The following is a 12,669-nucleotide window of genomic DNA, read 5'->3' as shown; positions in this document are numbered from 1 at the left end:
AGGCAGCCATGGTCGCAACCTTGTGGCATTGCTCAAATCAGTCCTTGTGTCTCAAGCTAATGGTGAAGTCCTACCTGTAAGAGTGCTTTTAGTGACTTCAGTGGCATTCGTATTTTGCTTTAATTCTTCTATCGCTCTCAGATGGTAAGAGAGCATTGCTAGCTTAGTCTTCACATAAATGCAATTGGTGTTGATGCTGGTCCAAGGGAGGCAGGAGATTTCCCCTGAAAAATTCTTTATAGAAATGTATAAAATTAATAAACGTTGCGGCGCTAGAAATTCTGAGCGGAATCTGTTAACCTGCCACCTTTAGAGAGTGAGGTGACATGCTTTTACTCCTTATGCCCATTCTTTGCACTGGGACTGTTGGGAGCTGGACGAAGGAGTCTGGGTAGAGAAATGGGTTTGTTTTGCTCTGAAATGCAGAAATGTGATTGCTGCGATATTATATAGTTTGGCCGGGTACAGACATTTTACCCAGATAAGTGACTGGAAACTAGTTTATACCTGTAACAGAACAGAAGTTCGGCACACGTAGACTTGTTTAAAAACGGTGGACCCTGGACTAAGATTTACCCTGTCCCCTCTCCCCCACGCTCCACCAAAGGGCAAACGTGTCTTCTGTTCACTACCAATCTAAATTATGCCGCTTACAGAAAACCGCATAACTTAGATCGATTCCGCTTCAGGCTTTTTGAATGTCTCTCCCTAGCCTTTATGGCTGGGATTTTGGTTACTAGGTGTTGGGTGCCTGAGTCCTTTAGGCAGCTTTGAGTGCCCTAACCTGTATTTGTAAGATATATATTTTACAACATGTTGCTACACAGTGTATTCATTTGGACTCATTTCAAAACCTAGCAACACAATGCAGAATATAGAAGTTGTCCTTTTTTACATTTCTTTTTTTTTTATTAGTTGCAGCAAGCAGCTGAAGTTTCTCAGTTGAGGGGAGCACGAGTCATCTCTGCTGAAGATCTTCTGTTTTTGATGCGCAAAGATAAGGTACAAGAATCAGGCACTTTGCATTGTAAATAATGTGTTCTCATGCATACAATATAAGTGTAATCAAATACACAGGGATCCAACGTTTATGATTAATAGCTTGGACGTGATGGTCTCTGCCTACTAAAATAACTGTCTTCCATCTTTGTCACTATCCGGCTTTCTAGCATCCTTCCACTTAGTGGTGCTGTGGATTCTGGTGCCGCATTCAGCATAACTCCATCCTTCAATCTCTTCAGACTTAAGCTCTCACTAAATCTGTTCTTGTTCTTCTTGATATTTCCCAAACCTCTCTCTCTAGTCTACTCTCTCCTGTATCAGCTTCTAATACCCTTGTTCACGTCCTGGTCTTCCCTTGCCTTGAGTACTGCTGCCCAAATTATATCAGTTAATTGTGAATTTTTCAGTTAAAATCAGCTTCTATATTCATAGATCTGTGGTTTGTTTTTTTTTCCTTCTTACTTGAGTCTCTCATCAGACCTCTGGTCTTAGTCTGCAGAAAATGTTAATGTTTGATGCTCACTTTCAGTAACCTCCACTACCTACCTTACTTTACTGCTGACTAGATCTCACATTGCCATTTCCTACTCTACCATTCATCTTTCATGCTCTTCCTTTTCTGAGAATGAGGCTACAGAAAAACTTTTTATCCATGTTCAAAATGTTGTCCACCTTTTTATTCTTCGACCTGCATGCTTTGGAACCAAAATTGAAATTTTGCAGTGACACGGTGTTTGTGTCAAGAAAATCTCCATAAAAACCCAACCAAATTGCACCACGTTACAAGCCTTTGAGAAACGGTTAAGTGCTGTGCTGAAGAAATGGTTAACTCCTTGGTATAGGCTCCTCTGCAGTGGGAATGCAGAAGTGTGGATATGAGTAGAATGTGCCTTGCCTTTGTAGCTCTGGTCTGCTCTGGGCCATGCACCAGAACCAAGAGCAGGGGCCTGACTCTCTTGCTCTGTCAATGAGCCCCATTGCTTTTTCAGTGTGTTGGAGGAAGCTAAGTCAGCTTCAGAAAAGACAAGAGCCAGATCTAAAAATGGTTAGGCAATAAGATGGGAACGAGGACCTTGGATAAAGATAAGACTGATCCTACAGAGACAGTGTTGAAAGCATCACACTTGGGGGAAGTGGACAGAAGAGGCTGCGCCTGCTAGAGTTCCCTCCTCTCCAGAATGTGAGCTGCAACCCAAGGGTCTTGAGCCCCAGCGTTTTTCTGCTGTTAATAAAAAATTGTCAAGCTCTGCAATGTCCCATCCCCACTAGTGTTGGTCTATGTAGAGGATAACAACCCTGCTATAAGTTACTCTCTGAAGTCAAATGGCTGAGGTCTGTGGTATGAATCTGTAGATTCCAGCCCCACTTCATGCCGCACGGTGGAATTTCTCATTTTAAAAAATTGCTGTTTGAAACTAGAAAACTATGCATGCACGTACAATATTGAAGAATATTATTAAGATTGCAAAATTGGGCACTCCAAAGTTGGATTGCTAAGATGAAGGGTGCCTTCTTGACATTGCAATACGTTAGTTTTTACATTCTCTTACCTCGGACAATTTTCTCATTCAGTCACAGAATAGGATTTCTCCGGCATGAGCTGGGGATGTGTAGCAATGGAGGCTGTTGTCTACAAGACATTTGCTGCAAGGATAAAGCCTTGGAGATATAACTTTCCTTTGTCCCATTAAATTTAATTCATTCACATCTAGCACTTGTAGTTTCACCACATGCCTTCAGTTCCCTAGGAAGGCAGGAAAACATACGTAGAGAAAGGATGGTCCCTGGTGAGGACAGAATTAATAAATATTTTTTATTTTAGTATCTCTGTTTCACTTTCTCACTTGTAAAATGAAGATAACAGTTCCTCTGCATGTTTTAGGGGTGTTGGGAACATAAATGGGCTGTGAAGATTGCAGGTAAAGTAATAATGAGCACCATAGAGGAAAACGAGAACTCTGCCTTTGATTGCTCTGTGAATTAAGTGCTCATTAAATGAGTGCCATTCATTTTAAGCAGTAAACAAGGCAGGGATTAATCAATTAAACTAAATGAAGGTGGCACAAGTAACTATAAGTCTGGTATTTTGTAACTTTTGAATCCTTGATTTTGAAAAATGAATGTTCTTTTAATGCAGGGTTTTTAAAAGGAAATATACTATTCATATCATTTTCTTCTTCCTTCATTCCTACGAGGTGGTGAATTCCTACTTCATCTCATGTCCTCTCAGTGGAGCATACACTGCTGAGTCCCTGTGCTGGGCCTGAGGTGGAGAGGAATGCGGTGTATCAAGAAAGCCATCAGAGTTCCCTCCTGCTGACTATGGAGTGTAGTTTTGGGGATGTTGCTGCTCTTCCATAACATAGCATGTCCAGAACATTTGTGCTCCTTTATGCTCTTGACAGGCTGCCAGTTTTTCCCCTGCAGATGCAAGCAAGAGACAGATAATGGAGATTTAAAGCAACAATCTCAGAAAAATCTGAATGGAATTTAATGGGACACAGTAAAGCTAGGTCTCCAAGGCTTTGTCCTTGCCCAGTTGCATAGGCCAACTGCGTACAGTGGGTAAAGCAAAAAAAAGGCCACAGGAAAAATGTTTAATGAAACTAAGCGACCAAAACATAAGGATGCAGATAACTCTTTCTATGCTAATAAGGCCCCTGAAGCTGTGGGCATATTTTAAAAAGTAACTAATGATTCTGAGTGCCTGCCTTTAAATGCCCTAGAGGTGTACCTGCCTGAAGTCACTAGTCATTTTTGGAAATTTAGGAAGTTTTAGTTGGGGCTATTTTTTCTCTCTTTGCACTGTGAGAAATGGCAATTTCATTATAAAAAGCAGAAGCCCCTGTGGAATTCCTCTTGACCTCAGCTGGACTTCTTCATGCAGGGAGCTGCTGCAAAATCGGAGAAATATTATGTATTTACTGGGTGCATCTACATGTGAAATTAGGGTGCAGCAATAAAGTCTGGCTCCATTTCCTCCAGAGGAAGGGGCTCCCGGGCACAGCATCTACATGTACGCCAAGGACCGCAGCACTGAGCTGGGATGGAGCAACCCTGGGCAGGCAGGAAGACCGGGGGGGTCAGCCCTGCCTTCTGAGTGGTGGCATGAGGGTGGCATCGGATAGCAGATGGTCGGATAGCAGATGGTCTGGCTGCAGCACGAGGGTGCTAAAGTGTGGGGGCTACGTAGCAGGCAGCCCCCCTATTTTAGCTTCCGCGTGGCCTAGCCAGCTCCTGTCACCACCTACACCTGCGTTTTAGTGCGCACAGTTACTCTGCCATAGGATAGTACTGTCCCTGTTAACTTACTGTGCCCTTATATCAGTGCATGTGTACACAGTAATGCTTTACTGCATAACTAGTCAACCCCACAGTAAAACGCACGTGTAGATACACCCACTGAGTACTATACTATGCCGTGCTATGCTATATATAGATATAGAGGCCAGTAAATAAATTATATAATGTGTGGGCATTCCATCACATCCTAACCCTGTAAGTAAATATTTTGTATGTGTTTTGTTTAATGTTAACGTGCTCTTTTTTCCCCTCTTCCTCACTCCTTAGAAAAAGCTGAGAAGGCTGCTTAAATATATGTTTTTCCGAGACTACAAATCTAAAATTGTCAAAGGCATTGAAGATGATGATCTTGTTGAAGGTATAAAACTTTGAGATGAGTTTGCCTTTTGCCAGTGTTTTTGTCTATCCTGATATTATATACCTCATCTAGGTAATTTTAGATACCCAAAATATTGACATTGCAAATTCCATTTAATTTGGTGCTTTTCCTTTCAGATTACTTCATAAAATGCAAGCCTTCTATACACCTTTTAAATGATAAGAGGGACTGTTTAATGTCAGAGCTATGCTGAAATGAGAGACAGACGCTGATTAAAGGCGGATTGATTGCAGTATGTGTAATCTACATGTGGTAGCTACCATTCACAAAACAGGGGTGCATGGCTTCAAACTCCATGTAAATGGGCATTAAAAAAAATTATTAGCAGAGGTTTTTTACCTTTTTTTTTACAAAGGAGCTATAAGCTAAAGTCACGTAATACTGAGGTATTGCAAGGATTTTTTTCCTGTTTGAAGTTTGAAGCAACCAATTCATAGTTTATAAAACTGAAAAGATTTTTGCTTCTCCACTTTATAAGCAAGTCATAGAATTTATAACAAATGGACCTAAAACCACAAATCTGTTTAATTTATAAATTTTCTTAGATTGATTTCAACTGAATTAAATGGATCCAGTGAAGCTTGCTGATTTACACTAGCCACTACCTTTTATTTGTAAACAGTAGTGTGAATTGACTTTAGGATATGGGTATTTGTGAAATATTTTTCCTCCGTGGGTTGACACAGGACACGTGAAGATGCTAGTATAACACTGGTATAGTTTGTCACAACAATAAACTGTCATTGTTTTGAATTAAAAAGCAAACATCTATCTTTATAGAAAATGAATTGTATTTTACTTTTACTTGTATTGTATTTTTTATATACTTGTTAAAAATAATTTCCACTTTTGCTTGAGTTTATCCCTGATATCTGCTCTTCAGACTGTTTGTGAATATTGACAATGGCCAACAACTATTACTTTTTCTTTTGTGACTAATACTTGGGTGCATTTTTGTAAGCCCTTTTGAGATTTTACTTTCCACCTTTCTCTGGCATATGATATTTTCAAAGGTCTGAGGCATAGCATTAATGTTTCACTCTTGATGAAGTACAGTAATACAATCCTACTCCCAGAGTGCTTTGTTTTTCTTTTTTACAGCTCAGCTTCATGCCATAATTAAAAAAAAAAAAAAAATTGAAATAATCTGGAAATCACGTTTGTGCTTATGAAGATGCCACCTAAGAAGGAAGCATTCATCTGAAAAGTTAGGCTTAAATTGTCAAACGGGCCATTGAACCTATGAATTGTAAGCAAAACTGCATTTTGCAGCACTGAGTTTTGAACATTAAGTTTTGTCCCTTGAGCTAGGATTATCTTCTTAGTTACTAGGCTATGTCACCAGCTATCTTGGTGGTTGGCAGTGGAATAAAAAATTTGTCTGTGGATCCACTCATGCTCCGGACCGGCGACTTAAGGATTTGCTTGATAATCAGCTTTAGCCCATGTATGCATTTGAGAAGGTTTTTTTCCTACATATATTAAGTTCTCTGAGTTTGTATGGCAGCATGGAAAAACAGTCACTTCCCTAGGAGAATTCTGTGGGAATCATTTAGGAGAAGAAAGGGTTTAAGAGTATTTCTACAGGTAGCAGGGAGCCCAGTGGCATAGTTGGGTTGGTGGGCATTTTGAATCAAGTGATGTACTGGGGGAGTCTAGGTTGATAGTGTACACTCTGTATAGTGTCTGACACGTAGGATGTTTGTTATTAAAGTCAAAGTTTGTGAGATGATTGCTATTTCCCTAAATGTAGATCATGTCCACGCTGCTGTCACGGAAATACTTCTCAACAGTTAATTAGCCTGTACTTGGCTATGTGCGGCGAGCCTGCTACCACTACCACAATTGCTAGTTTAAAGCTAGCTTGGGTAGCACTATCTACACTACATTTGTGTTACCTCACTGCCTGCGGTGTAGGCATACCCTCAACCTGCGTTTGGGTCAGGTGCGGCTAAGGATGGTATGATAAGCTATCTCACTTCCTAGACACAATTTTTTCCACTTAGATGCCTGCTTGTGTGTGGAGTTGCAGATTGGGATCCTATTTGAAGTTGATCAGATTGACAGAATTAAAAGAAAGTAATTTTCTTCCTTTTTTACACCATACTTTTTCAGACCAGACCTCACTTCCTTGATTTTTTTTTTTTTTTTTTTTTCCAAAATGCCAGCAAGAAAAAGGGTTAGCAATTCATGACTAACAGAAAATTTAAGTTATCTGTTACTTAGTGGGAGGTATTTTTACAATTGACTAAAAAGTACTTTGCACATAATTTCATGAATGTACGTCAGATGATATAAAGGATCTCGGATACACCAAAATAAGAGGCCTTGTGTTTTTGTTCGCTTTCCTTTAGACAAATTCAACAGTAGCAGTGTCAACAAAAGGCAGAAACTTGCTCAAGACTTTCTCAACTCCATTGATCAGACTGGAGAGCTCTTAGCTATGTTTGAAGATGATGAAATCGATGATGTTAAGCTGGAGAGGATGGAGGTAATTCTTGTTCCTTCCCCCACTTGCAAGTAGCCCTAATATGGAAAGGAAAAGTGTAATGACTTCATACGTCATGCTGTTCTGATTGGGTTTTTTTCACCGCACATAAAATTAATTGATTCCTTTTTGCACAGATGGCCTAAAGGAATCTTATTTCCATATCCAGAAGAAAATATTTGCTGAGAGGCAGGGGAATGAATGAAGCGTAGTTATGAATCTTTCCATCCCTCTCACATCCCTGTTTCTCTTCTATAGGCAGTGAGTTCTATTTTAAAATATTATGGTTAGGAAAGTATTAGTTGGGAGGAAGTCTTACTTATTACTTCTCTTACATGGGAAAAATATTCTCAAAGAATTAATAATGAGCATTTCTTTTCCATGAGGCATAGCTTACCAATAAAAGGGAAAGTGCTCTGTTTGCACACAACACAATCTTCAGTTTACCCTTTTCTCTTGTCTTCAAAGTCTGCTTCCTATCCTTTCTATGCGTTTAAAATCTGTCTTCATTACTATGTGAGCAATCTGCTTCTAATCTTACTGACTTGGTATTAATGATAGGATCTTTAAGTTGTCCTCTGCTTTTTAAAATGATTTTACATATTTTCACTGCTGTATTCAGTCCTGTTCAGGCATGTTCGCCAAAAGTACCTTTTTGTTGGTTTTCTATCGGTTGATTTCAAAGGCAATCTGGAGAAGAAATAATGTAGCTTTTGTGCTAACCTCAAGTATTGGATCCAAGTCTTTACTGCACCTAAACCCTAACTTTTGACCTGGGGAACATAGGAAAATAGGGCAAGGGCAGAGTGGCCATGAACCACAGCTTGAGAACCCATGCACTAGAAAAATAGGTCTCCCCTCTCCTGCTACTCAAACTATAATTTAAGATCGTGAGGGGGAATGTACGTTCTTTTATTGGGTCTTTTTGTTACGGGGCCATGTACATTTTTGGCTCTGTGCGAGCAGTAAGTGGTAATACTTATTAACAAGAAAACATCTAATGCTCTACCATAACTCCCTGCTGTTCTCTGCCTGCCATTCATTTATAACAGTGCAACCTTTTCTGTTTTTTTTCATCTGGTCAACTTCAGAGTTTTCTTAAAAATATGATGACCTTTGTTCTTTTGGAGCCCATGCCAAATTTCCTAGATAGGTCTTTTCTGTTGGTTTTCAAAGGATTCATTCCTGGACCACAGACTTCACTTTATGACCACTTACCTTTCCCCTGCCTCCTACCTCATAGCAACCCAAGAGTTTCATTCAGGAGATGTAGGGGATGCAGTTAACATTGTAATGGGCCTGAGTCTTTTTTTACAGTAGGATTGCACTGATTTCAATCAGTTCTTTTGAGTAAATTAACTTCTGATTTGCACCCACTTATTTACCCTAGATGTATTATGCTAAAGGTGTGTGGTTAATATTGGCATTTCCTTTCTGGTTTGCAACGACAGAAGTAAAACTAGCATGTTTCAGACATTCAGCTTTTCTGGCCTTCCAGTGTTCTGGCCCTCTTTTGTTTTGGGTTCATTGTTGTTGTTTGCTTAATTTTATTTTTGGGGATGGATAGGGGAGAATCAGAGACCGCAGGGAATGTAATCCAGTCCTAAAAAGGAGAGTTGTTAGCATGTGAAGTAGTCTAGTGTATCGTATTTTCTTTGTGCAGTAGATTATGATTAACCCATGCTAAGTTTTGGAGGAAGTCCAATAGACACTTTAAAAATCTTTAACAGCCTTCTTTAAGGAATTAGTGTATTTAAATCATGAACTGTGATCTAAAGGCTGTGTTCCTTTTAGGTATCAATTACCTCAAAAATGTGTGGTTATCTTGGTTTGGACAACTGCAAACGGTTTCAGTTCCACTTTGCCCTGGGCCAAAAACATGCAAAGTTGTCCAGAGCAGATGATAAACATATATTTCTGATGTCATTATGGGCTAAACAGGATATGATTGTTTAGTGGTATGGTTTCACTTACGATACAGAAAGCAAATATTGTTTATGTTTTATGTCTTTAAAAACATTTTATAAAATTATAGCTCAAACTACGAGATAGCTTGCTCTTCTGTAGGGTCCATCACATACTTCTATTGCTGAGGATTACAAAAAGCCTTAAATGACTATCAGATATTAATGAAGTAGAACAAATAGTTTTTCAGTTTTGATTGGAAAATATCAGCTTATGCTGTCAAATTACCTGGCAGGGATATTCTGCAATCAAAGTATCTAGCAATTTGAATCAGCTTTCTGTGTCATTGATCTGAAACGAGCAAACTAGCTCTACGAATGATAAAAACGAACAATGTGCGTGTTAAGTAATCTTAAAATTCAGGGTGTCAAGGCAGTTGTTAATGAAAACCACAACCTCTGTCCGTTAATTAAAGTCCATAAGTTCATTGTAGTTGTGTTATCTCTTATAGTCGCTACGGTTGAGACACTACTGTTGTTGACACTTGTATAATTGTAGTGGCAGTCAGCCGTGTTGACAATAAAGGCACGATTTGTGCCTGTCTCTCACTTATTTGACTATTATGACCCATGGTTTCCCAAGGTAACATCAAGTTACCTATAATAAAAACTCATCAAACTAACAGTAAAAAAAAAAAAAAAATATTCCAACCCATAGACGTAGTTGGACTGTAGACTGTAGAAACTGGATCATCAAGAGCATAGATTGTCCTGTTTAACAGGTTACAGTTTCTCCAGAGTACATGACAACTATGATAGCCTGTTTAAAATCACCTTTAACTCATGGATTGCACAAAGTACAAGTAACATTTTCAGCGCTGACATCTCCAGGATTGAATTCTGCTGCTGCTGCCTCTAGTGGGCGATGAAGTCAGTGAGTACAGTGAAGCATTGCAAGTGGATTAGTTTCCTCAGCCTCTTAATAATCTCTCACGTGAGAAAATTACAATTAGCAGTCAAGTGGGACATGGGGTGAGGAGGCATGCTGTGTACTATGTAAGCTCTTTTTTTTGCTTTTTCTACTGTTTTGCTCTTTACGGTGTGCCTTCTCACAAGCGCACTGGTACTTTAAACATCTCAGATGGCTTGTTTTCTGAAAGGCTAGCCCCAAACTGGCCTGATGACTTTGCTCTCCTGTCAGTGAAAGTATTTAATACATAGTTGGTGCTGATTGTTTCACCTAATAAATAATAATACATTAATGCCTAGGACAGTGCTTCCCAAACACTTCCTTGGCATGGCCCCTCACTCCCGACCCCCACAACCCTATCCGTTGATGTTGCAACCCCATTTGGGGTCATGACCCACAGTTTGGGAACCGCTGGCATAGGAGTTGGCCATATTAAGCTTACCCAATCAAGTGCTCAAAGGTCAAGAAATGCAGGGTTAAGTTGAAGTAGCGCATTCTCATGCCAGAAAATACCAAAATAGATTTACATTCACTCTGCTTGCTTAGAAGCAGATTCTTTCAGGCACTTCAGCAGCCTACAGTTTTCTGATTTTGTCATGGGCAGCTTAGAGTTAGAGCAGCCAAGGGTCTGCTCTGACCTGTGCCACCTGGTCACGGCTCCCAGGACCACCGCCACTGACAATTCCTGTATTCTGCTGATACCTTTTCAGCAGAGGAATGGCTACTATTTATTCTCTTTCCTCCTTCCCAGTGGTGTAAAGTGCTTGGGCTGAAGAAGAGAATCTGGTATCCAGCCATCAGAGCAAGTTTAGTTTGGTTTGTAGTTTCTATAAAACTTAATTTTATTAATTTTGTTCACTAGACAGGCACCAAATATCCGTTGTGTGAACATGCTAAATGCATAGGAAAATAGGCCTGGAAAGGACCCTGTGGGGTCATCTAGTCCAACCCCCTGCTCAAGGAGGATCATCTCCAATTAAACCATCTCAGGCAAGCGTCTGTTCAACCCTCTCTTGATAATTTCCAGGTGTGAGAATTGCACAACTTCTCTAGGTATCCTTTTCCAAGGCTTGACCACCCTTATAGTCAGAAAAGTCTTCCTAAGCTCCAACCTAAATTTGCTCTGCTGGAGTTCGAGGCCATTTCTCCAAGTCCTCAGCTCCATATATCAGGCTCTTGGAAAAGTAGCATGGGATCATTTAATTAAACCCTGAATCTTAATGCAAAGTAAGGATCTATTTGCTGTCATCTTACTTGTTAGCGTTTAACCATGCAAGTGCAAGAGTTGATTTTCAGCAGTTCCTAATATTTAGGAGCACACATTCCAGGGGAAATCAATGAGGTCTGTACTCTGAACTCCCTGATGTACTTTTGAAAATCTCCACTCCAACTTCCCAAATGTTATTTTTTCCCATCAAAGATGTTTTGGTCAAATTTACTCCTATGTGCTTTCATAAACATCAGAAAAGTAAGAATTCCTGTTTATTTAAAGTGAAATTAATGGCAAAGATGATCTGTTTTAAATGTAATATTAGTGCAGCAAGTTTCCCCATCCCTTTAAAAATCATTTGTTTTATAATTGTGATATCTCTCCCAGAGGGGAAGAAACCTTCCCATCAGAAATATGAACTGACATGCAAAGGAATGCAAACAGCATCACACTGTGAATGCTGTATTTCAGTTGTTGTTCCCTTAGGATTAAAGGGAACACCATTCATCTGTCACTCTGCCTGCTAGTTTAGGGATATATTTCCAGCACTCAGATGTTACATAGCAATAATTCAGCAGCAATAGCTACCATAATGCTTTCATAGTATATTGTATATTTGAATAAACAGTGGAGGGAAAATAACTTCAATAGAATACAGTGCTTTTGAAGGAAGGCATGAAGCCAACAAAAAGTTAAAGCTGAGTTGCATTTGGAAAGGGGTATGCAAAGTATATGCCTCTGTAGAAGACGTAGTCCTACAAATTATACACAAGAGATATTTAAAAGTGAATTACACCCATGTACCACCTGTTCCCAGATACTCATGTTGGATCTGATTTTTCTAATAAACTCCAAATGGAAGCAATGAAGTTATTTCCATTAGTTGAAAAGCCTATGGTGCGCTATGTGAAACTCATTGAAAAGGAGTAAGTTGCATCCACTTTTTTCCACACTGCTGTTAAACTTGAATGCGTATGTCTGGTTCCTTTTTTTTTTTTTTTTTTGCAGTGTTGTGTTCGTAGAGTTTTAGATGATGGTCTGATAATGCTTTAATACTTTCTTCATTGCTCTGGCCTAGAAAAGTCATCACAAAGCAAGCAATTTAAAGAGTCCAAATATACTTTTAAAAATTAAAGTTGGGTGTTGGGAATGATGAGAATAATGCCAACATTCATGTTGTTGTTGGACCATAGGTCCTCAAAGAATGTTTTTATGCAAGCTGGACAAGTAACAAACCGGAAGTTGATTTATGATGGGATACAGAAATGTCATGCACTGAGATGTATCATTGTGCTTTATATTATTGAGTCTGGATATAGTTGTTTCCAAATGCCTCAGTGGCCTGATGGGGACTGAGGGGGGGGGGGGGAAACCACAGTCAAAATGGGTAAACACTTTCTAGGAATAAGTAGT

The 12,669-nt window shown here is 39.5% G+C and overlaps 1 protein-coding gene across 3 annotated transcripts in view; it reads left to right on the top strand.

The window, feature by feature from the left end:
- SUPT3H (SPT3 homolog, SAGA and STAGA complex component) overlaps positions 1-12,669 on the top strand; it is a 496,504-nt gene that overhangs the window by 352,291 nt on the left and 131,544 nt on the right. For all 3 annotated transcript variants that reach the window (XM_019520970.1, XM_019520971.1, XM_019520969.1), the window contains exons 4-6: positions 916-1,002; positions 4,573-4,663; positions 7,039-7,175. In XM_019520970.1, the coding sequence (XP_019376515.1) occupies positions 916-1,002; positions 4,573-4,663; positions 7,039-7,175 (315 nt within the window). The remainder of the gene's footprint in view (positions 1-915; positions 1,003-4,572; positions 4,664-7,038; positions 7,176-12,669) is intronic.

The sequence above is a fragment of the Gavialis gangeticus genome, unplaced genomic scaffold (assembly GCF_001723915.1).
Source record: "Gavialis gangeticus isolate Ggan-Ray unplaced genomic scaffold, GavGan_comp1, whole genome shotgun sequence".
Taxonomy (NCBI): domain Eukaryota; kingdom Metazoa; phylum Chordata; order Crocodylia; family Gavialidae; genus Gavialis; species Gavialis gangeticus.
This window is presented reverse-complemented; position numbering and strand designations above follow the sequence as displayed.